The sequence below is a fragment of the Lepus europaeus genome, chromosome 6 (genome assembly GCF_033115175.1).
Source record: "Lepus europaeus isolate LE1 chromosome 6, mLepTim1.pri, whole genome shotgun sequence".
Taxonomy (NCBI): domain Eukaryota; kingdom Metazoa; phylum Chordata; class Mammalia; order Lagomorpha; family Leporidae; genus Lepus; species Lepus europaeus.
This window is the reverse complement of record NC_084832.1, coordinates 9,932,910-9,958,657: the sequence shown is the minus strand read 5'-3', so window position 1 is coordinate 9,958,657 and position 25,748 is coordinate 9,932,910. Positions and strand designations below refer to the sequence as shown.

The following is a 25,748-nucleotide window of genomic DNA, read 5'->3' as shown; positions in this document are numbered from 1 at the left end:
CAATGGCCAGTGCTGGGCCAGGCTCAAGCCAGGAGCCAGGAGCTTCATCCAGGTCTCCCATGTGCCACCTTCCACTGCTTTCCCAGGCCATAGCAGGGAGCTGGATTGGAAGTAGAGAAGCCAGGTTTCAAACTGGCACCCACATAGGTTGCTGGCATTGCAGACAGTGGCATTACTTGCCATACCACAATGCTGACCCCTCCAGTATTTCTGAAGTTGCAAATAATCATGTATGCAGTTTACCTGTGTGGTGTAAACTTTGATATTTTAATAGGTGATATCTAAATTTATATGTCATGAATTTTTTCATTGGTTTGGAGAGCATGCACTTTAGTAGTAGTCATGCTTAGCTATCTTTTTTTGTTTTTGTTTTTTTTTTTTTTGACAGGCAGAGTGGACAGTGAGAGAGAGACAGAGAGAGAGAGAGAGAGAAAGGTCTTCCTTTGCCGTTGGTTCACCCTCCAATGACTGCCGTGGCCGGCGCGCTGTGGCCGGCGCACTGCGCTGATCCGAAGCCAGGAGCCAGGTGCTTCTCCTGGTCTCCCATGGGGTGCAGGGCCCAAGCACTTGGGCCATCCTCCACTGCACTCCCGGGCCATAGCAGAGAGCTGGCCTGGAAGAGGGGCAACCGGGACAGAATCTGGCGCCCCGACCGGGACTAGAACCCGGTGTGCCTGCGCTGCAAGGCGGAAGATTATTGAGCCGCAGCACCGGCCAGCTATCTTTCTTAAAATGAGTGATTTATTATTGTTACACATTTATAATGTAGTTGAGAGGTGAATACAGACTTTACATTAATCTAAATTATCAAAAGTTTTCATTATTTACTTCTGGTTCACATGCATTTTACATTTATATCATGCATAATTTGTATTCATTCAACTGATGGAAGCAATCTTTTGTTTTCTTAGGTACTGTATAAGCCGACCACAGTATAAGACTTCTTGTGGTATCTCTTCATTAATTTCTTGTTGGAATTTCTTATATAGCACAATGGGAGCTGGAAAGTAAGTATGTCAATTTATCAGTATCCCCTGATTTCAAATTTGTAAGTAATTTGGTGTTGCTTTTTCTACAATATAAAATTTTTAAGAATACATTTTTCATAAATTAAGAAAAAACAGCTGTATTTTATTATAAGTCTTTAAGCTCAGATTACATGTATGTTTTATTTTGAATAAACTAAAAATGAGAAATACTACTGAAATTGGTTGTAAAACAGACATTAATATTGAGATAGGTTATATTTGCATATGACTGGAATTATAAAATAAAGGGCATTTTTGTTTTAATTTTTATAGTCTTCCACCTATTACCCAAGAAGAGGCTTTACATATTTTGGGTTTTCAACCTCCATTTGAAGATATTAGGTTTGGTCCTTTCACTGGAAATACAACACTTATGAGGTATGAAGATTTGCTTAGAGGCAAAACCTAGTTTCTAGTTCTGTACAATAATAATGTTGAATGTGAACCATGCATCCACCTGCTGGGCCCCATCCACTCTTAGATATGCCAAACTTAGGCTGTGCTAGAATTTCTCTAGAATTGGAATGCCATTTACAAAAAAATATTTATATTAAAGGCAGAGATAGAGAGAGGGAGAGAGATCTACCATCCACTGGTTACTCTCCAAATGGCCCGACAGCTGGGGCTGGGCCAGCACAAGGGTAGGAGCATGGAATTCATTCAGGTTTCTTATGTGGGTGGGAGGTGTCCAAGTGCTTGGGTCATCATCTGCTGGTTTCGCAGATGCACCCATGGGAAGCTGGAACCAAAGTAGAGCAGCCACTTGAACTGGCACTTATGGGCTGACAACTATGATTCTGATATCGCAAGCAACAGTTTCATTTGCTGAGATGACACAGACTTTCATGTTGCCACTTTTGATGTAGAACTGTTTGTGAGAAAATCCTCTTTTTGTTTTTTTCAGATGGTTTAGACAAATTAATGACCATTTCCATGTAAAAGGATGCTCTTATGTTCTGTATAAGCCTCATGGGAAGAACAAAACAGCTGGAGAAACTGGTAAGCACATATATAGAAGGTTTGTACACAGACACACACACCTACACACACACACCTACACACACACACACTTCAGGGTCCATCTCAAAGACTGACCATTTTGATCAATGGGACAAAACCCTCAACTCAGTCTTTTTCTTTTTGTATTTCTTCATCCAAGGGGGAAATCATAATAATCTATAGGAAACTTTTCAATATATAGTTTAATATTTATTGAATATATATATTCTATATATATTATTTTAAATATTCTATATATTATTTTAATATATGTAGAATAATATGTATTGCCTCTTCTGACCTTTGCATGTAGAAGTTTTTGAACTTTAAGACAATGCTAACACATTGTATTGTCTGGATCCATGGTATGTGTGTTTGTGTGTGTGTGTATGCATGATAAAAAAAACTTCTTTGATGAAAAAGCATGATATTTCTGTTCCTTTCCCTAAAAGAGAGTATAAAGATTTGAGTTAGACCTGCATGATAACTTATAATGACAGGATAATAGGCCGTGAAGGTGACAAAGTTCTATTATAAAACACTCCTAGTTATAAGAAGGATATTAATGGAATTGATCCTAAGGGTTATTTTAGTTATGTGCTAATTAAATAATTTTATCATACAACAATTTACATTTTAATATTTTGACTTTATAAATGAGAAAATTATAATACCTTACTAGAGAAAAAACTATGCTGACATTTGTGAATGATGATAAGGAAAATTTTATTCAAGACTTCTGCAAAAGAGTATGAGAATGTGTCTTCATCTACTCAGTTGTGACTCGCATCCACCTGCAAGGACATCTGGTTGATTTTAATGAGGATTAATTCAGGGTTGAATCACGTTCTTCCATGGGGATAGGTGCTAGCCTCAGAGTACTTCTCTGCAGCCAGTCTCCTTTGATATCTGGTCACCGTGGGCTTCATGAAATACAGGTCAGCTTGGGTCCTGCCGTACTTGTGGAATGGCTGCTGCAGACTGTGAGAAATGGGAAATTTCCTACTTTGGTGGGTACCTGTTTTTTTGTCTATCCTAGACTTAAGTAGGAAGAAATTTTCTCCTGCTTGCCTGGCAGCAATAAATCCCTCCCATGCTGGGTTATCATAGCACCTGGGTGTGCCTATGGTAGAACTTTCATTTCATTGCTAGGTGATTCTTCACATACTGAATTGGATGATTTTTTTTCCAGAAAATATCTGAGCCACCTTCTTTGAGGACTAGGCATGAGTTCTTATTCATTTATGCATTACAATGCCTGATACTTCGGTGTTCAGTAGGAATTAATTTAATGAGTCCTAGGATAGAGGAGAGGAGGCAGGAGGAATTCAGAAGATTGGAGTTAGTAGATTTCTGGAAGAGAATGTTGTTTTTCTCGGACCAAAGAGCTGAAATTGTTCCTTTGGAAATGCTCTCTGTCTTAACATTGAAAGGAAAATATTTATGTTACTCTTTCTTTCTCTCACTTTCCTGCAGGTTCCTACCTGCTCTCTCCCTCCCTACACTGCAAAAACCTTCCTTATCCACACTTGGGTATACCTTCCCTACTTTCCATCTTAATGTATGGCATCATCTTTCCATTTCTAGAAGTGTCTGAGTCAGCCATTCTTCAGATTTCTGCATGTTAAGTGTTCCTAATGACAGGAGAGTTCTACCTTAGCAGTGTCTTGATTGCCCTCTTCATTGTAAGTGTTAAATATAAAACTAAGCACATCTCAGAATCATTTCTTAACTGATCTGTGGGATTTATTTATATCTCTTTTAATGGAATATGAGGCATAATACATGTCTGGGGTATAGAAATGATCAATGGAGTTGTCAAATATGTGTAGGATGCAACAGAAGGCCCCTAAAGCAGTTTTTAGGTTTGCGTCCCAAGATTGCATTATGACTGGGGCCCTGGGAGACACAAGAACTAAACTCCTAATTCCACCCACTTGCTTGTCTTTGTGGTCGTTGGAGGATTTCCTCAGTGTAGCTTGTGTTTTGCTGTATTAACATCAGCAGCATCTAGATGGGGTAGTTGGATAGTTGAAGAGATAGGTAAGTGAAATTAAAGTAAATCAGGGGAAGATTCAGAAATTAGAATATAAAAAACCCATGAAAGCAAAGAAACTGTGGGTATGGAGTAAATATTGGCTACATAAACCTAATTGAATTCACAAAGTAAGAAAATGTAATTTGTTGTTAATGGAATGTAATAAAATACCAAAAAAGGCGCCAGAGATCAGTTGATTTAGGAGCACAATTCTGAACTTTTAAAATATTTTTAATCAAATGTCGTGTACAACTTCTCAGTAGCATAACTTTATTCGATATGCTCATTTGTAGATCTTTTGTGGATCTGTACTTCGTTCTATTTGTCAATATTTAGTCTGGTATATCCTGTGTTCTTCATGATGTGTTTAGATGTAATGATTTGATGGGCGTGTTTACCAGTCACCATAAATAATCTAGGATGTGTGGCACTTAGTCCTGCTGACATGTTCACCTGTACGTTTAAATGTCCTCTAATGTTTAGTCTTTTTCATTTGAGGAATGGGAAAAGTACCAGTCCCTCCTCTTCCCCTCCCTCCTTTTTTGGCGTGGGAATGGATGGTTTCTGCAAATATGTTTTAGTAATTTATTTTCCCAGTTTTGTTCACTTTTTCATTTTCCTTTTGGAATTCTTGAATTCTCACTGAAACACAACTTGTCTGCTTATGTCTTGGTGTTTTCTTGTATTCCTCTTCACTGATCAGCCATTCCACTCAAGCCCTGCTCCATCTCTGAAGCATTCTGTGGCCCCCACACCCCTGGATTCCTCTTAACTGCTCTAGTACTGATTACTGGCAGCTATCATTTGCCATTTGGTATAGGATATCTCATGTTGTATTTTATCTTTTTGATGTAGATGTTCAGCTCCTTGTCCATGGGGACTGTCCTGAGCAGCCCATTTATTCCATGGGGGATGCCCATGTCCTCACATGTGTTGCTCTGCAACTTCTGATGGTTTGCAGGGCAGGAGTGGTGCGAAGGTGTAAGACAGACATATTTTCTGTTCTCTCTCATTGTGAAAGAAAGAGCTGCAGGGATAGGCTTTTCTCATTTGTCCCTGGAATATTCATTAGTGAAAACTACTGTAAAGGCCGGCGCCATGGCTCAACAGGCTAATCCTCCACCTTGCAGCGCCGGCACATCGGGTTCTAGTCCCGGTCGGGGCGCCAGATTCTGTCCCGGTTGCCCTTCTTCCAGGCCAGCTCTCTGCTGTGGCCCGGGAGGGCAGTGGAGGATGGCCCAAGTGCTTGGGCCCTGCACCCACATGGGAGACCAGGAGAAGCACCTGGCTCCTGGCTTCGGATCGGCGCAGTGCGCCGGCCGCAGCGGCCATTGGAGGGTGAACCAATGGCAAAGGAAGACCTTTCTCTCTGTCTCTCTCTCTCACTGTCCACTCTGCCTGTCAAAAAATTAAAAAAAAAAAAAGAAAACTATTGTCAGTTGGTGCTATTTATTAAAAAATACTCTGAAATGTATCTTCCCTTTTGGTGTAAATTATTTTTAAGGGTTGATAGGGCTATTTTCTTTGATGGGGGAAATGTTTTCTTCCCAGGGTCTTTGTCTCTTTGGCTTAGTCTCTCCCCAGTGTTTGCTGGCAGGTGCATTTCCAACAGCCCTTCCTGTAACTGAGCTCAATCCTGAGTCCATGGATTTTGATAAAATTTAACTATTAATATAATTTGAAATACTTTTTAAATGATAGTTATGATGAAAGCTTGTGCTAGAAGTTGCCAACATTAGCTGTCTATTCAGACAATTTCAGAGTGTTGACTCACTTACCTACCAACATTTGGGCCATGGAAGTCTAGATCACTTTTCTTATTGGCTATCTTGAAAATATTACTTATGTCCCTGTATGTAATTTGTGTTCTAGCGGGCATTATAGTTCATTACTTTCGTGTGACAGAGAACATCATCTTCTGCTTCATTCCTTCATAACTTTCGTATTCCCTCACCATAACCATTGCTACCAACTCACTGTAGTGTCTCAGCACATCTCAGGTAGACAATGCATTGATATTCTGTTTACTCAATCACTGGCTTTCTCTAATTCCTATTAGAAGCAGGCCAGATCAATCTATTTATCATTTAATGCTCATATACCCCTTTCCTTTTTAGGGGCTTGTAGTGCTTGCTTAAATCACAAACTCTTTAGTATCACTCAAAGCTAACCTAGGTTGGCCTTCTGCTGCTGCCCTACATATACCAATTGTGTTAAAAGACGTCAGGGGGGCCGGCGCCGTGGCTCACTAGGCTAATCCTCCGCCTTGCGGCGCCGGCACACCGGGTTCTAGTCCCGGTCGGGGCACCGATCCTGTCCCGGTTGCCACTCTTCCAGGCCAGCTCTCTGCTGTGGCCAGGGAATGCAGTGGAGGATGGCCCAAGTGCTTGGGCCCTGCAACCCATGGGAGACCAGGATAAGCACCTGGCTCCTGCCATCAGATCAGCGCGGTGCGCTGGCCGCAGCGCGCCTACCGCGGCGGTCATTGGAGGGTGAACCAACGGCAAAAGGAAGACCTTTCTCTCTGTCTCTCTCTCACTGTCCACTCTGCCTGTCAAAAATTTAAAAAAAAAAAAAAAAAAAAAAAAAAAAAAAAAAAGGACGTCAGGGGGGTAGGGCCTTGCAGAAGGTTGTTAAGTTGCTGATTCCCTATCATAGTTCAGAAACTGCTGTCGTCTTCGAAGGTATAAAAATACATTCTAATAAATTCTTAGAGGGTTCTTCTTTAGATCAGCCTCTATAGGGCAAGCTCATACTAAACAAACTCAAAGAATGTCAGAATGTTAACGGACTCATATTAAGTTAATGTGAGAAATACAGCATCAAGTGGAACAGAATTCTCTCATTTATTACTCAGGATTACTATTCCCCTCAACAGTGTTGTAGGCCAGCCAGTCCCTGTAGGTTTATTCTCCTTTCTCTAGACCATACAGATTATGGCTCTGCTCTTGGAGAGGCTGTTTGGTTACTTAAGTTTCAGATTTTTTTTAGATATACTCAAGTGTAGACTAAACTTTGTTCTGAATTTTGCTTCCATCAGTAACACATTTATGTGTTTTATTATAAACAGAAGTACTTTCTAAGATGACCACTTTAATGTATTAAATGCTATGTTTACTGTCTTTTATTTCAGAGGGTGATCTTTTTCTGATTTTCCTGAAATTGTGGGGGTGCTCCACGGTAGGCTTCTCTGTGCTGTTATACCCTATATTCTAAACTAGGCTACTTGCCGTTTCCTGAATATAGTCTTTCCTCCCCAGTGGTTTGTTTTCTCCTCATACTCTCCTCTGTCTGGATTGTTGAAATCCCACCACACGTTGAGTTCTTCTTGAATGCCACCCCTTCTTGATTCCTCAAACCTGATGTATTCTTTCCCTTTGAATTCTGTACCCCTTTTGTGGCACTGTTTTATTCCACCTTCTATTAAAGTTACTTGTTTTCATCTTCCCTGCTAGAACAGCTTGTGGTACTGTTACTACTTGCCTTTAGTTTCTCTACAGTATTGGATATAGTTACTAGCTGCTCATGAAATCACTTAAATTAAATGTGCCTCATAACTTGGAACCAATGACTTGCAAAATGTGGTCCTTGGACCGAAATCAGCATCACCTAATCACTTGTTAGAAATTCAAGTTCTTGGTCTCCCACCCTTTGACCTATTTGGCCAGCCACTCAAGGTGGGTACCAGCAATCTATCATTTAAAAAGTCTTTCATTCTCAAGTTTGAAAATTATTGCTGTAGTGTTTCTCAAGAGGTAGTAGCCTACGTTTTTTAAAATTTTCTAAAGAACTTGGTTTTCCCAATGTTCAGTTGTGTTCAATTATGTCCCAGGGATTCTATACTGGTGCCTCAGGGGCTGGGGTAGGGGGAGAAGGTGGGCATCTAGATCCCCTGCCTCCTTTTGGCTATAGCAGCTCTCCTTTGATCCTTTTCATGGTCAAGCCTGTTATATAAATTTTCTTTGCCAAGCATTTCCACGTAAAAAAATGTTTAAAATTATTTGGTCTAAATTAAAAGTTTGCAAACTATAGCCCATGAATCAGGGGCTGGTTTTGTAAATAAAGTGCTATTGGAATACAGCTGTATCCATTTGCTTACGTAGCTCCCTTTATCCCACAATAGCAGAGCTCAGTAGTATGTGTAATGACTGACCCATGAGCCTAAAATATGTACCTCTGGCCCTTAAAGGGAAAATTTGCAGATGCTAATCCAATTCAGCCAGAATGTTATTGTAAAGTATGGTACTTCAAAATAACCTAGATATTATAAGTACACAAACATTATATTATATCTATAATATCTTAGTACCTATATCCTGTATAGATCTATATTATACTTATACAGTATGTAATGATAATAAATTATAAACCTATGAACCTATGAACATTGCTCCATAGAAGAAGCATTACTCGTGTCTTTTAGAAAAGGACATAGTGGCCGGCACCGTGGCTCACTTGGCTAATCCTCCACCTGCGGCACCGGCACCCCGGGTTCTAGTCCCAGTTGGGGCGCCAGATTCTGTACCAGTTGCTCCTCTTCCAGTCCAGCTCTCTGCTGTGGCCTGGGAAGGCAGTGGAGGATGGCCCAAGTGCTTGGGTCCCTGCACCTGCATGGGAGACCAGGAGGAAGCATCTGGCTCCTGGCTTTGGATCAGCTGGCTGTAGCAGCCATTAGGAGAGTGAACCAACGGAAGGAAGACCTTTCTGTCTCTCTCTCACTGTCTATAACTCCACCTGTCTAAAAAAATTAAAAAAAAAAAAGAAAAGGACATAGTAAGAATATTGCCAACAGACAAAATGATGTGAATATTAATGAGAGTAGACTTTCTTACCTATCTCATTTGCCCCTGAAATTCTGAATATATTCTTGGACATTAAAGTAATTACTATTAATAGTCACACTGAAGAAGTTTTATATTATACTTAAGAAAACAGGAAAGTGTGAAATTCTTAAGAGATTTTTATTAAAACATTGTAATAAAGGTTACTGGTAAAACTTTTATTTTGCATTTTCACAGTCTTAAAAAATTTCAAGAACTTTGCTAAAACAATTGTATATGTAAATACCTTTCATATTTACTGAATTTATGATGATTTAAGTTCATCCATTTATATTTGCTCACTATCTTGCTTCCTGTCTGTAGTCCAATTCAATTATGAAAACGAAATATTGACTATCTTCTGAGTTTTGGTTCTTTGTATCTTGTATCTTGTATTCATTGAGAGCTGCCCTGAGCTGTCAGTTTTTAAATTATGAGGGGAATTAAACCAAAAACTGCAGAAAGACTTATTTATTATTTGTCATTATGAAATAGAGATTTTAGTAGAAAAGATTCTATTGCTGAGTAAGGATGCTCTAGTGATTGTACATAAAGTAAAAATCTGTGCAGGTCTAGATGAAATCTGGAGAGTTTAAGCCAGAAATATTACTATCTTCCTAGGCATGAAAAACTGAGTGTGAGTGTGTGTGTATGTTTGTATGTAAGAGACAAAGAGAGAGAGAAATGGAGAGATGGATGTGGGCTGTATGTCCTTGCTCTCTGCTGCAGATATTGACCTGCTGTTATTTGTGGTCTTCAGCTATTTCAGTGGTCAGAGGATCAATTGTTGAAACTGACTTGCAAGCTTTTATCCACTATTTTTAGGATTTCCAGTTTTAATGGGTGATTTCTTTATGAATATTTTAGTTTCTTCCAGGAGATGCAAGTTATTGAAACCCCTGTTGATGACTTTAAGTACTGAGTGCTGATAAAGTTGCTTCTTATATTAATGCTTTTGATATTGGCAATGATTATGGTTATGGGAAATAGAGAAGGAGGAGAAACTTTGTAAGAGGTTGTTGTGGTACTAGTGCCTGTCTCTGTAGAGATGTTACTGCATCACTTGGCTTGGGAAAGTTGCTCTTCAAGTGTGTGTAATTTTTATAGAAAGATTAAAGTTTTAGTGAGGAAAGTTTGTTGTTGATCCATATACATATGTCAGTGTTCTTTAAATTGGAATGTATGTACTATATACTAATTAGAATGTTTGTTTTTATCTAATTTAAAATTCCTTTTTATATCCTTTGTAAGGACATAACAGTACAGTATGGTATGTGTAGAGTTTTTAAACAAATGTTCTTAAATTGGGCATGCTTATTCAGAAATTTTTAGGGACCGTTGTGTACAACCAGAAATGTTGAGATCATTCCTACATACACTAGGTACTAGATTTTATAGAATAATTAGATTTCATAGACAACTATGTATATAAGGTCTTCATAAGGAAAGATATATTTCATTTCTTTAGTCTGAGTTTGAATTTCAGTCCAAATGCTGAAACTGAAAATAACCTCATTATTTTTTTGTATGTATCTATAGCTTCTTCTCATTTTCCCCTCACAGTGTTAGTGTGTTCCAGGTAATGTCTTTCCTGTCTTTAGAAAGTCCTTTGTATAACATTTAGACAGTGCTTCATGGACCCTCAATGTGTTTTTTTGTTTTGTTTTGTCCTTGCAGCTTCAGGGGCCTTGTCAAAGTTAATGCATGGATTGAAGGATGAATCTCTGGCTTATATCTATCATTGCCAGAATCATTATTTTTGTCCAATTGGCTTTGAAGCAACTCCTGTTAAACCTAATAAAGCATTCAGGTAAGCATTTATATATTTTATGTGGATTCTTTACCAGGAAGGTGTGTGGTAGAAAATGTTTTAAGAAATACACTGAACCTTTAAGAAATGGGAAGACAGTGATAACTTTCCTTATGTAAGGCTACATTTTAAAATTACAGCTTATTCTTTTGCAGAATTGCATTTAGTTCATTGTTCTTTAGTCATTACAAGAGCAAGCCATTTGAAAAGTCACTTTTATGTTTATTACAGGAGAGTTGCAAATGACACAGACATATATGTCTGTGTCTTCATCCTATGCTACCCATGAACAGTGTCAAGAAGATTGCTACAACTGAGTAACTTACAAAGCATCTTACTTTCATGTAGTGGGAAACATGAAATTTAATGGGGTTCCCCCTTTGTCCTGGTTGCAAGGAAGCTCAGAACCAACTTTTATTTCTAATGTCTAGAACAATATTATCTTCATAGTTATATTTGTTTCTTCCTAATCCAGAGTTTCTATTTATTAACTATATATCTTTACATGCAGGTAAACTTGTATCTGTTTGATAGAGATGGTCCCTAAAGCACAGAGGGTGGCTGAGTTTTAATAATTTTTTTTTCTGCTTAGCAAGTTTTCTTCATGATGGGCTGAGCTAATGCTAAGGTAATTACAAGAAAAGGGAGAAGTGTTCTAGTTAAGAATTGGTGAAAACAGAAGCCATGAACATGAGATACTTCAAACAGTTCATGGAAAAATGGAATTAAAAGAAAATTTTGCTTCAATACAATTTTTTAAAAATTCACATTATAGTTTTTCCACACCATGTGTTTTCCATGATCTCTTTGAACACTTCTTTGAGTAAAGATATTGGCAGGCATGGCCACCTCACCCAGGTGAGATGGTGACTGAGAGGAAGAAGAGATGATGTGACCCTCTTTAAGGGAGAGCTGAAGGTTGGGCATGGAGAACATGGCTTGGTCATCAGAATAGGATGGGTTTTTTGGGGCCAGAGGCCTTATGGAGATTACTCCTTATACTAAAGATATAAACTTTTATATATCTTCTACTAATATACAGTTGAAGCAGTCTACTCAAGGCAGTGAATGACTTACTAAGCTTACTGTGATGTGTGTTATATTTAGCAGGGGTCCTCTCTCATCACAAGAAGTAGAATACTGGATTTTAATTGGAGAATCAAGTAGAAAACATCCTGCCATTCATTGTAAAAAGTATGTTTAATTCTCATTTTTTGAAATGTAGATTATAATTGTATAATTAGATGAGTTTTGATAAATGTATACACTGTTTAATCACCACCCCACTCAATGCATAGTACCTTTTTATGATCATATCAAGTACCCTCGTTTTCTATTTCTGTTAATACCCATAGACAAACTCCATTTTGATTTCTATCACCATAGGTTTCCTTTGCTTGTTCTTGAATTCTATCCAAATGCAATTATACAATATTATTTTGTGTTTGCTTATTCATTGAGGTAGCATTTTTACTTCTCCATTGTCCCATGTATATCAGTGGTTTATTTCTATATCAGTGAGTATTGTTCTTGTATGGGTATGCCACAGTTTGTTTTCCTTTTGCTGGTTGATGGATATTTGGATTGTTTTTAGTAGTGGTTTATTGTGAATGAAGCTGTTAGGAACATTAATGTGCATTTCTTTTTTTAAAAAATATTTATTTATTTGAAAGGCAGAATTATAAAGCAGAGGCTGAGATCGAGAGGTCTTCCATCTGCTGGTTCACTCCCCAAATGGCTACAGTGGATGAAGCTGGGCTGATCTGAAACCAGGAGCCTGGAGCTTTTTCCAGGACTCCCACATGGCTACAGGGGCCCAAGGACTTAGACCATTTTCTGCTGCTTTCCCAAGCCATAGCAGAGAGCTGGATTGGAAGTGGATGAGCCAGGACTCAAACTAGCACCCATATGGGCAGCTTTACCCACTACACCACAGTGCTGGTCCTGTACAATTCTTAAAGAAAATTATATACTTACTTTGTTGTAATATAATTCATATATCATGAATTCCATCTTTTAAAAATGTACACCTCATTGTATTTTAGCATAGTCATAGAGTTGTGTACCAATCAGCACTATATAATCTAGAACATTTTTTAAAAAGATTTATTTATTTATTTGAAAGTCAGAGTTACACAGAGAGAGGAGAGGCAGAGAGAGAGAGAAAGAAAGAGAGTGAGAGAAGTCTTCTGTCTGATGGTTCACTCCCCAATTGGCTGCAACGGCCAGAACTGCGCCGATCCAAAGCCAGGAGCCAGGAGCTTCTTCCGGGTCTCCCACGTGGTTACAGGGGCCCAAGGACTTGGGCCATCTTCTACTCCTTTCCCAGGCCATAGCAGAGAGCAGGATTGGAAGTGGTGCAGTCGGGTCTTGAGCTGGCACCCATATGGGATGCTGGTGCTTCAGGCCAGGGCGTTAATCCACTGTGCCATAGCGCCAGCCTCAATCTAGAACATTTTCATTCCCCCTGAAGAAAACACATACCTATTAGCAGTAACTTCCCATTGCCCCAGACTCTGGCAACCACTAGTCTACTTTCTGCTTGTATGGATTTGCCTGTTCTCCACATTTCATATAAATGGACTCATATAATATGTAGCATTTCATGCCTGGCTTCTTTCACTTAATGTAACATTTTCAGGGTTCATCTATCTTGTTTTCTGGCTCAGAATGTCATTCCTTTATATGCACAAGTAATTTTCCATTACATGGATATACTATATTTTGTTGTACAGTCCTTTTTAAGGATTAATGTTCTATTTCTTCCTGGTAGATTTATAGGCATGGAATTGCTAGATTTATAGGATAGCTGTGTTTTTAAAAAATGATGAGGGGCCGGTGCTGTGGCATAGCGGGTAAAGCTACCATGTGCAGTGCCAGCATCCCATATGGGCGCTGGTTCGAGCCCTAGCTGCTCCACTTCTGATCCAGCTATCTGCTGTGGCCTGGGAAAGCAGCAGCAGATGGCTCAAGTCATTGGGCCCCTGCACCTGTGTCAGAGACTTGGAAGAAGCTCCTGGCTCCTGGCTTCGGATCAGTGCAGCTCCAGCTGTTGTGGCCATCTGGGAAGTGAACCACTAGATGGAAGACTTATCTCTCTCTGCCTATGCCTCTCTATAACTCTGCCTTTCAAATAAATAATATTAAAAATGATGAAAAAAATCTCTAAGGTGGATTTACCCTTCTGATTAAGAAAAGTTCTTATGACAATTTCAGTTGTCATGTTTATCCATTTTATTCTTTTGATTAGAATCTTTTGATTCTTTTATTTTTTATTTATTCTTTTGATTCTTTTGATTATTCTTTTGATTCTTTTTGATTCTTTTGATTAGACAAGTTCTCATGACAATTTCAGTTGTCATGTTTATCCATTTTATTCTTTTGATTAGTAGTATTTTGTGCCTCTTTAAGAAATTTTTGTCTGTTCCAAGAGCTCAAAGATAGTGTTTCCTTCTAGAAGATTTATAGTTGTGTTTTTGATGTTTTGATTTGTGATGTTAATGTTTGGGCATGGTTTGAGGTAGAGGCCAATTTTGATTTCCAGCCCCCCACACCACCCAGGGTTTATGCAGCTACCTTTGTTTACAGAAATTTTCTTTTCCTTTCCTTATATAATTTCTTTGGTGCCTCTGCAGAAAACTAATTGACTACATATAAGATCTTCAAAATTCATGCAAAAAGTCTATTGTGAAAAACTATGAATGACTTTTGATTTTTTTTTGCATCAAAATAAGATTTTAATTCACACTTTCCATGAAATTTTGAAGTACCCATGTCTATGTTGTCTGGACTCTGTTCTACTGATCTAGTTGTCTGTCCATACACCGATACAACACTCTAAATTGCTGTATGTTATACCAAGTCTTGAAAGTAGGTGGTGTGAATCCTGTGAGTTCTTCAGGATTTTTTTGGCCCTTCTAGAAACTCCTTTTCCAGGAAAATTTTAGAATTTGTCAATTTCGGCTAAAATACTTGTTGAGATTCTAATTAGGATAGAATTTAATATTTAGTTTGGGGAGAGTTAATATCAGAATGATATATAATCTTCCAATCTGTGAACATGAACTGTATTTCTACTTGAAGCTTTAATTTCTTTAAGTATCACTTTTTATTTTTCAATATATAGTCTTACATATCTTTTATTAAGATTTTTCTTATGTGTGTTGTAATTTTATTTTTTAAATACTCAATTTTTGAGTTATTTGTTCTATATAAATATGTAATTGATACTTCTATATAGACTTTGACTCATACATCATTTTAAAATTAATTAATTAATTTGGAAGGCAGAGAGACAGAACAGAAACAGAAAAATATAGTCTATCCACTGGTTCATTCCCCAAAAGCGTACAACAGTTGGGGCTGGGCCAGGCTGAAGTCAGAAGCATGGAAATTAATCAGGGTCTCCCACATGGATGTCAGCATCCCAAGTACTTGAACCATCACCTGCTGCTTCAAAGGGTATGCATTTATAGGAAGCTGGAATGGAAAGCAAAACCTCGAATCAAACCAGGCACTCCTAGGCCAGCGCCGTGGCTTAACAGGCTAATCCTCCGCCTTGCGGCGCCGGCACACTGGGTTCTAGTCCCGGTTGGGGCACCAGATTCTATCCCGGTTGCCCCTCTTCCAGGCCAGCTCTCTGCTATGGCCCGGGAAGGCAGTGGAGGATGGCCCAAGTCCTTGGGCCCTGCACCCACATGGGAGACCAGGAGAAGCACCTGGCTCCTGGCTTCGGATCAGGGAGATGCGCTGGCCGCAGCAGCCATGGGAGGGTGAACCAACGGCAAAAAGGAAGACCTTTCCCTCTGTCTCTCTCTCTCACTGTCCACTCTGCCTGTCAAAAAAAACAAAGAAACAAAAAAACCAGGCACTCCTATATGGGATGTGGGCATCCCAAATAACATCTTATCTGCAGTACCTAACACCTGCCTCCAACTCATATACCTTTAGTAAATGTACTTATTAATTTTAATTATTAATTAATTAATTTTATTAATTAATCCCCTTGGATTTTCTGCACAGTTATTTTATCTATTAATGAAGTTGTGTTAGTGTTAATTCCTTCAAGAATTCTTTTAAGATCTATAAAGAAAATATGGCATGTTGCTGCTTTACCCTGAAAGATGTCATCTAGTATGTTGACTTATGTTTTACAGGAAAGCAACCAATGTTAAACTGAGAAAGTTGGTAATAGTTTGATAAACACAAGTGCCCTAAAATCAAGAAGTTATTAAAGATTAGTAGATGGTACAACGCTGAGAAATGAGAATTATTGCCAATTATTGTTATAATAATATGGTAGCAGTTGGCTCATATGATCCGTTCTAATAGAGTGGTACTTTGGATCTAAAGGAAATTGTGCTTTATCTTCTTAATCGTACAGATGGGCAGATATTGTTACTGATCTAAACACTCAAAATCCAGAATACCTAGATATCCGGCACCTAGAGAGAGGGCTGCAGTATCGAAAAACAAAGAAGGTAAGAACACGATTGTATATGAATGCATTTTCCAATTAACCAAAGTGCAGTATTCAGCACTCTTTAGGTTTTAAATAATAAAAATCTAGTATAGATCATCTTAGAAAAGTGAAAATTTTTATTTTTAAAAGTTTTTGTTTATTTGAAAGGCAGATTGACAGAAATTGAGGGAGGGAGGAAAGGAGAGAGAGAGAGAGGGAGAGAGGAAAAAGAGAGAGGGAGAGAATCTTTCATTTGATTCATTCCTCAAATAGCTGTTTCAATGGCTGGGGCTGGGTCAGGTCAAAGCCAGGATCCTGGAGCTCTATCCAGGTCTCCAACATGAATGGCAGGGGCCCAACTACTTGGGCCATTTTCCTTCTACCACTTTCCCAGTGCATTATCGGGGAGCTGGATTGGAAGCACAGCAGCCAGGAGAACTGGCACTCTGATATGGGACACTGAGATTGCAAGTGGCAGCCTAACCCATTGTGCTGTAACACTGGTCCTATGAAAATTATTTTCACAATTCAAGGATAACTTTTTTCAAAAATTTGAGAGAGAAATGAGGGATAAAAGGAGGGAGAGAGGGAGAGAGAGACAGAAATATGAGAGAATACTTCCACCTACTTATTCACAAATGTGCACAATGGCTGGGACTGAAGCAGAAACCAGAAACTCAGGCTAGGTCTTCCATTTGGGTAACAGAAATCCAATTACTTGAACCATCACTGCTGTCTCCCAGGGTCTGCATTAGTAAGAAGTTGGAGTCAGGAGCCTGAGCCAGGAATTGAACTCAGGCATTCCAATGTGGGTTGTGCATATCATAATTGGTGTCTTAACTGCTAGGTCAAATGCCTGCCTCCAGATGTATGTTTAAAACCCAAGGGAATGGTATTGAGTACTGGAATGACAGCAGCAGCCACACAGTTATCGGCATCTCTCACTCTTTGGGAGCTCTATGTTTTGTTTACTTAGCTGTCCTTTTGTTTACTTCTTGACAATCATCTTTTTTTAAAAAAAGATCTATTTATTTACTTTGAAAGTCAGGGTTACGCAGAGAGAGGAGAGGCAGAGAGAGGGAAGAGAGGAGAGGGGAGGGGAGGGAGGGGGGAAAGGGGGAAGGAAAGGGAGAGGTCTTCCATCCACTGGTTCACTCCCCAATTGGCCGCAATGGCTGGATCTGTGCAGATCTGAAGCCAGGAGCCTGGAGCTTCTTTCAGGTTTCCCACATGGGTGCAGGGGCCCAAGGGCTTGGGCCAATTATACTGCTTTCCTAGGCCATAGCAGAGAGCTTGATCAGAAGTAGAGCAGCCAGGTCTGGAACCGGTACCCATAGGGGATGCTGGCACTGCAGGCGGCAGCTTTACTCACTACGCCACAACGCTGGCCCCAGACAATCATCAATTTATGTCTCCCTTTCAGTTTAGATTGAGAATGACTTGCTTCAGGTCCACTTCCACAGTCACAACCCAGCTTGGGTGAAATTAATTGTGGCTGTGGAGCAAAGCCTTGTGTACAAATAAGGCTGTAGGGACTTGCTCTCCAGAGAAAAGTAGATATATACTGCAGATTTAGTAGATGTCCCATTGTCATAATCCTACTAAGTATAAGTGAAGAATAGGCAACAGAGAAATGGGTATGACCTTAGTGTTTGAATGAGGCATATGGAAAGATTACAGGGTGTGTTTAGAGTGACTGTGACCCAGCAATCATGGCTTGGAAAGGCTGAAGTCAGGAGCCTGGAACTCCATCCAGGTCCTCTATGTAGGTGGCGGTGACCCAGGTACTTGAGCCTTCACCTGCACATTGGCGGAAATGCTGACGGGAAGTGGAGTAGCATGGACTCAAACTGGACAATCCAGTGTGAGATGCAGGCATCCAAAGCAGCAATTTAATTTCTGTGCCACATGTCTGCCCTTAGAAGGAGGCTGTCCAACCCAGCTTAGATGGGTTGCCTCTACCCATTTTTGGAAGGAGTATACATTCTTATCAGGACATCTCAAATCTCCTCTAGACTGACTAATCACTTCATTTCATCAATCAGCAGAGGCACAAGTATGAACCATGCTTCCCATCATCTGTAAGATCCATAGATCTGTTTCCCCTGCATCTCCTGGGAAGCCATAGCATGAAACACTGGTTATGGTCCTTCACCTACTGTAATTTTTGCTTCTGTGGACTGTTTGCAGGTCCCTGATATAACAGAGAACTGGAAGGGCTTGTGAGTACAGTGTGGACATGGGTGTTCTTGTTCATAATCCAGGTGGCCTTGGTATTGGACTAGCTGTTTATTCTCTAGGAATCTCACTTTCATCATTTATAAAATAAGGTGTTGGACAACAGGAAGGTAAAGGCAAAAAGGACTTTCACTTTATTTCATGTGACTCAATTCAGTTACTCTCATTTCCCTTTTCTTCTTTTCTAGACAAGCATGTGCTAACTTCTAAAAAACAGGAAAAAAAATGGAGTGGGACCAGTGTTATGGCACAATGGGTTAAGCCGCCACTTGCAATCTCAGTGTCCCATATCAGAGTGCCAGTTCTCCTGGCTGCTGTGCTTCCAATCCAGCTCCCCGATAATGCATTGGGAAAGTGGTAGAGTGAGTGGTAGAGAGGCATATATTTGGGGAGGTGTTTTCTTCTTTGGACATTATTGTATTTGTAAAGATGGAAAGATGCAACATAATGTGCTCTTGATGATGTTTGAAAGGAAAAGTAGTTTTCATGCAAGTGAAGACAATCCATAGGATCCTACAAATTGGTATAACTTCCCTTTTTTTCTTTATGCAACTTTTTTCTTAGGTCGGGGGGAATTTGCATTGTATCATAGCATTCCAGAGACTTCATTGGCAAAGATTTGGCCTCTGGAACTTTCCATTTGGAACCTTAAGACAAGAATCACAACCTCCAACACATGCCCAGGGAATTGCTAAATCTGAGAGTGAAGACAATATCTCCAAGAAGCAACATGGGCGTCTGGGCCGATCCTTTAGTGCTAGTTTCCATCAGGACTCAACATGGAAAAAGATGTCAAGTATCCATGAGAGAAGGAACAGTGGCTACCAGGGCTACAGTGATTATGATGGGAATGAATGACTATGCTGGGTACTGAACAACTGGTGTTGTACATGTAACTGTTATATACAGGACTGTATTAAGACAGTAGAAGATTTTATTGTTTATATTAAATAGAAACAGATCTTGTGGTATAAAACCTAATCTTATAGTTCTCCAGTAAATAATCTTGTATTTGATTGTGCTGGGCAATTTCAGATACATAAGTAGATAAGCACAGATTATTGTCCTTTTAAAGTTTAATAATATATGAACAATCTGGGTATTTCACAAAATCCAACAAAATTATAACTGCTGTGTAAACAAATCAAACAAAATTAACAGCATAAAATTTGCATACTTAAGCATGAAGTGATTTCTTATAACTTGATCCCTAAACATTTGTTAAAGACAGTTTTATTCTTAGGATCAAGGTGTAAGTTGCCATCCACCCATAAAAATTGGGGACTGTCAATTTCTAATTTTTGCTAATGGTTGAAACTCATTTAAAATTAGTGAGTCTAGTAGTTCATTTGCTTATATCTGTATCTTACCTGCCTCATTTATTTCCTGATTAATTTTCTCAGGATTTTTGATAGAGGGGCAAAAGAAAAATCATTCAAGAAACTGATTTTTTTTCCCTACTGGTGCAAGTGGATAACTTAGTTCATTGATTCAGATATTCTTGACTTGATATGTTGTTATCAAACACAGACAGAAATTGTAGTCTTGAAAGACATCTCAAGTCTAAAATTAACTTCCATTTTAGAGATAGAGTAAAACAAGTAACATCTGTAGTTTTTATATCCAATGTAACCTGTGAAACAAGATCTTTTGATACTTGGTTGGTCCTTCAATATGGAGTCATATGTTGATAACAGCATTGAAGATGCATTAGGAATGCAGAAAGTCAGAGGACACTACACATACCCCAAAATCTGAGCTGTTTCTTTTTTCATAGCATATAGATAATTAGCTGTTTGAAATGAGTATTAAATATCTCAAAAATGTGGCTTTCATATATTTGAGCTCTCTAGCTGCTGTTTTTCTTCTGCTGCCAGCTGTGACTCAAAAATAACTAGAATCTGTTCTTTCATTTCAGGGTCTTGTTTGAGGACTCAAATCAGTAACTTGGTGATTACAAGGTGCTGAATATGTTGGTAACCATATCGCAATACACCTCAAGGAGAGGGTTCAGATTTTTATTTTTAAAATATTTTGTTTTCTCTTGAATTTTATATCCATTTATCCACTCATACATACCTAGCCTACAGAAGGGAATGAATATATATGTGAAATGGTCATTTTTCTGAAGAGACTATTTTGCTTGAAATGCAAATGACTGAAAGATATTTGTAGGTTGTCAATTTTGTTACTTCATACTGGAACTTTTAAAACGTTTTCATCTAATAAAGTTTTGTTTTCTACTTTTAGTCATGTGAATTTTTTTGTCTTTTGTCTTTTTTTATTTAAAGTTTTTATTTAATGAATGCATTTTTCATAGGTACAACTTTAGGAATATAGTGGTTCTTTCTTCCATACCTGCCCTCCCACCCCGACTCCCACCTCCTTCTCCCGTCCCCTTCTTCATTATGGTTCATTTTTAGTTTGATTTTATATACAGAGGACCAACTCCATGTTAAGCACTGATTTCAACAGTTGGCACCCACACACACAACAGATAGAGTACAGTTTAAGAACAAGATTTGCAGTTAAATCTCATAGCTAAACTCATTAAGGACGGAGGTCCAAAATGGGGAGTAAATGCACAGTGACTTTTGTTGTTCCTTTAACAATTAACACTCTTATTTATGACGTCAGTGATCACCCAAGGCTCTTGACATGGGCTGCCAAGGCTATGGAAGCCTTTTGTAACCAGATTCCATCAGTATTTGGATGTGACCATAAGCAAAGAAGATGTTCTCTCCTCCCTTCAGAGAAAAGTACATCCTTCTTTGATGGCCCCTATGTGAATGTTTTTGCACGTTTATTTTAGGTAGGGAGTACCCTCATAACTTTGAAGTACATGGTAACTTTTCACTTCTGTTCAACTAGTGTGTTACAAGAAATCACCTTGAATCTTACTTTTATAGTCAATGAAACAATATACAGACTATAATTTTAGATTCCTATGTGACTTTATAATAGGAAACAGAATATTTGATTCTTTTTCTTTTTATTTGAGAGGTACAGTTACAGAGAGAGGGAGAGACAGAGAGAGGTCTTCCCTCCACTGATTCACTCCCTAAATGGCCACAACAGCTGGAGCTGGGCCAATCTGAGGCCATGAGCTTCACCCTGGTCTCCCATGTAGGTGCCAGTGCCCAAGCACGTGGGCCATCTTCTACTGCAATCCCAGGCCATAGCAGAGAGCTGGACTGGAAGAGCAGAAGCCAGAATCGAACTGGTGCTCATATGGGGTGCTGGCACTGCAGGCAAAGGCTTAACCTACTACTACACAGTGCTGGCCCCAAATATTTTATTCTTAACAGAATAAGGTGAAGTTATTATATTTGTAAATCAAACATAGTTGAATATAAGCAATTTCTATTGTTCAACTGAATATTTCAGACTAGTCAGTAGGAAAAAAGAGGAAAGGTGAAAAGTACAACATAAGAAATTAAAGAATAGGATGATACCTAGGAAGACAGGATAAGTTTATTCACAATGCTTATTGATAAATATTTTTTATAAAATTCTTGATATATGTGATCACTTAGTAACTTGGCATACAAATCTGGCAGTTATTAGGCACTGAGGTTTAGGTTTAGTGAAATCATTTTTCCAAATACAGTAAGCAAGAGTTACTGCATACTTCTCTTTGAGAAGTTAGTAATGGGGCTGGTGTTTTGGAGCTGTGGGTTAAGCTGCTGTTTGCGATGCCAGTGAGTGCCTGTTTGAGTTCTGGCTGCTCTGCTTTCTATCCAGCTCCCTGCTAATGTGCCTGAGAAGGCAGCAGATGATGGCCTCTGGCACCCATGTGGGAAACCCAGATACAGTTCTTGGCTCCTGGCCCAGCCCGGGCGGTTGCAGCCTTTTCGGGGAGTGTCACAGCAGACAGAAAATCTTGTTCTCTATCTTTCTTTCTCTCACTGTCACTCTGCCTTTCCAATAGATAAATCTTAAAAAAAAAAAAAAAGGTAACACTCCAGGAACATTTGATTTCTTGGTATTGCTTCATAGTCTCCACAGGTGAAATTAAAGTTCAAATCTCAACTCTGCACTTAACTAGCTGTATCACCTAGGGAAAGTTAAGATTAATTTTTCTGTGATTTTTTTCTCATTGGTAAAATGGTTTTGAAAAATAAGCTATTTACATGTAGTTTAGATGATTCTTATAGATAGTGCTATTTGTGTGCTTACTAGTACTCCTATGATTTTTTTACTCTTTAGATTCTTTATAATGAGCTCTTTAATTGGCTTCTAAAGGAGATAATACCTTTTAAATCAAATATACAGTCCTTAGTTGCTCTTCCTTCAAAAGTATTTCATATTAAAGAAATGTTGCTGTGGTTTTAAAAGGATGTAGAATACTCACGGATAAAGAAACTTCCTAGGATCACAGGGTGATTTAGTTTGCTAGTACTGCTATAACAAAATGCCATATATTGTGTGGCTTCCACAAATGTATTTTGTCACAGTTCTGGATGCTAGCAATCCAAGATCAAGGTTTTGGCAGGCATGTTTTGCTTCCTCTCTCCTTGGCTCACGTCTGGCCGCCTTCTTAATGTATCCTCATGTGGGCTTTTCTGTGTGTAAGCATCCCTGGTCTGTCCCCATCTGTACAAATTTTCTCCTCTTATAAAACACCAGACAGGATTAGAGCCCACACTAATGGCCTCATTTAAGCTTAATTACCTAACTTCAAATACAGTCACACTCTGAGGTACTAAGTTATTAAGGCTTCCACTTAAAAATTTTGGAGGATGACATTCAAGCTACAAGACAAGGTTATTTTATGGCTTAGATGAGAACTGAAGTAACATTTGCCAAAAAATTCTTTTGGCAGAGTACACTGAAGAGCTTTATTTGTATTTATTTGAAAGGGAGAGTGCTGGAGGGAGGGAGAAAGGATGAGATTTTCAAACCACTGGTTTACTCCCAAATACTTGCAACACCAGAGGTAGGCCTGGTTGGAGCCAGGAGCCAGGAATTCCATCTTGCGTCTCCTACTTGGTTGGCAGGGACCTATTTGAGCCATCATGTATAGTCCTCCCAGGGTGCACCATGGCAGGAAGCCAGATCAGAAGTGGAGGTGGAACTCCACCCCAGGCCTTCTGATGGGAGATGTAGGTGTCCCAAGTGGTGGCTTAACCTGCTGCACCACAACACCTGATCCTGGAGTGCTTTAGACTGGAGATCTGCCTCAATTTATGGACAATATTTATGGAACTCCTGTTAAGCATCAGAAGTGGAGGAAATAACACTCAAGCTAGCTCTTGGTTTGAGTAGGTTTTGTTTGCTGTGAGGTAAAGACTGAATAGGCAATAATATTACTATTATGGTTTGAAAATGATTTGCTTCCAGAACTTATGCAGGACTTTAAGTCCCAAAGCCCCATGTTAATGATATTAAGAGAATGGAAAATTAATTCAATTATGGTACTTAGAAGGTGGGCCTCGTGGGAGATCCTAAGGTATTTGGGGGCATGCCCCTGAAAGGTAGTTCTCGTTTGAGGATTGGTTATAAAAGCTTGAGTTGGGCCCAGCCATTCCATTATTCTGTTCTCTGGTTTACGAAGCAATCATTTACCGCTCCCCCACTTCAACACTCATTAGAGACTAAAAGAGTGTTGAACAGGGTCACTCAGTCTTGGACGTGAATTTTCAAAACTGTTAGCTAAACAAATCTTTCCTGTGTTTTAGAAAGTTAGTTACATCCCAGGCCAGCCAAGTAATGAAAGTCAACAGAGTGCCTTCCCCTAGGAGGTTCACACCTCCCTTAGGATATACCCCATGTGAAGAGATAGATAGGTCTGGGCCTCTTAACTTACAAGGCCTAAAGCCCAACAGATTATTATCAAGCCCCTTCTATCAGGTTCTATTTGCCTCTCAATCAGAAAAATTACTTGTAGCTTAGACAGCACCTTTCTTAGCTCCTCTAATAATGACTCTGTCCTTTGTTCTAGACCCTGTCTAGTCCACTTGGGCCTCATTCCTTTGTAATCATAACCTCTACTCTACCACCAATGGCTCTACTCCCAACCTGTGTGTACTGATGGTCCTCTTCCCCACTTAATGCTGTATAATTGTTCAGACCTGGTTAAGGCCACTCTTAGGATCATTGGTTACTATCTTCAACCTGTCTTTTATGACCTTGTCTAAATATGATCAGAGTCGGGGAACTTGGAAGGCTTCCATAGCCTTGGCAACTCATGACGACAGCCTAGGGTGGTTACTGGTGCCATAAACTAGAGTGTCAATTTGTTGGGTCAACAACAGGAGCCACTGTGCGCTTGCTCCTGATGTGGGATCTCTGTCCTTAATGTACTGTACATTTTGATTTAATGCTATAACTAGTACTCAAACAGTATGTTTCACTTTGTGTTTCTATGTGGGTGCAAACTGTTGAAGTATTTATACTAAATTGATCTTCTGTATATAAATAGAATTGAAAATGAATCTTGATGTGAATGGAAAGGGAGAGGGAGCGGGAGAGGGGAGGGTTGCGGGTGGGAGGGAAATTATGGGAAGGGGAAGCCATTGTAATCCATAAACTGTATACTGGAAATTTATATTCATTAAATAAAAGTTAAAAAAAAAAAGTTAGTTACAATAACACAAAGCTAACCAATGGTAAATACAACAGTTTTCTAGGGATTATTTTACACATGGAGAAAATGCAAAATGTGCTTTGTCAGAATTATTCCTGATAGAAAACTGATTTTGACTAATTGATTAAACAGGCCTACCATTTAGCCAACCGTTTCTGTTTTACTAAAAACTTACTTTTGATAGTCTCATTACAAATTATTCCTTAAAAATACAACCTGCTCCTTTAAAGCAATCTTTCTGAGTTTGGATCCAGCGTCAACACTATAGTTCAAGTGTGAATAAACAGCGATCTAGTTTCAGTACCGTAGTTCCCAGATGAATATGTGAGCTAATAGTACCATTTATCAAGTCGCTACTGGAACAAAGGGATTAGCACCTATCACTTTTTTTTTTTAACTTTTATTTAATGAATATAAATTTCACTTCTAATCCTCATTAAAATAGACTTGCTTGACGCCCTCTGTACAGATAAAGCCAGACATTCTAAGGTTGGTTATTTGAATCTTGGCCTGAGGGTTCTGGAGCCGATGACTTTCTGGATTTACTGTGGGAATTTCATGTCCTTTCTGACGCACAAGCCATTGAATTCTAACTTTCAGATCCTGGAGAAAACGATATCTCAAAAATTAAGGCTTTAATCTGTATTACTAATTACCACACGCTATCCTACAAGTAACTGTTAGTTTAAAAACACTCAGTGCAGACCACCTTTCAGTTGTCTCTTCACGTATAAAACGATCGTTGGTATCACTTCACAACCGGCG

The 25,748-nt window shown here is 39.1% G+C and overlaps 1 protein-coding gene across 3 annotated transcripts in view; it reads left to right on the top strand.

Annotated features, from left to right (window-relative positions):
* BIVM (basic, immunoglobulin-like variable motif containing) overlaps positions 1–20,643 on the top strand; it is a 46,012-nt gene extending 25,369 nt beyond the window's left edge. The window contains exons 5-12 of one of the 3 annotated variants that reach the window (XM_062193955.1): positions 912–1,007; positions 1,302–1,406; positions 1,933–2,027; positions 10,563–10,695; positions 11,803–11,889; positions 16,079–16,175; positions 18,959–19,261; positions 20,313–20,643. In XM_062193955.1, coding sequence (XP_062049939.1) covers positions 912–1,007; positions 1,302–1,406; positions 1,933–2,027; positions 10,563–10,695; positions 11,803–11,889; positions 16,079–16,175; positions 18,959–19,252 — 907 coding nt within the window. In that variant the 3' untranslated portion in view covers positions 19,253–19,261; positions 20,313–20,643. Of the gene's footprint in view, positions 1–911; positions 1,008–1,301; positions 1,407–1,932; positions 2,028–10,562; positions 10,696–11,802; positions 11,890–16,078; positions 16,176–18,958 lie in introns of all 3 variants that reach the window. The other 2 variants (XM_062193957.1, XM_062193954.1) reach the window with 2 other exon arrangements.
* The last annotated feature ends 5,105 nt before the right edge of the window (positions 20,644–25,748 follow it).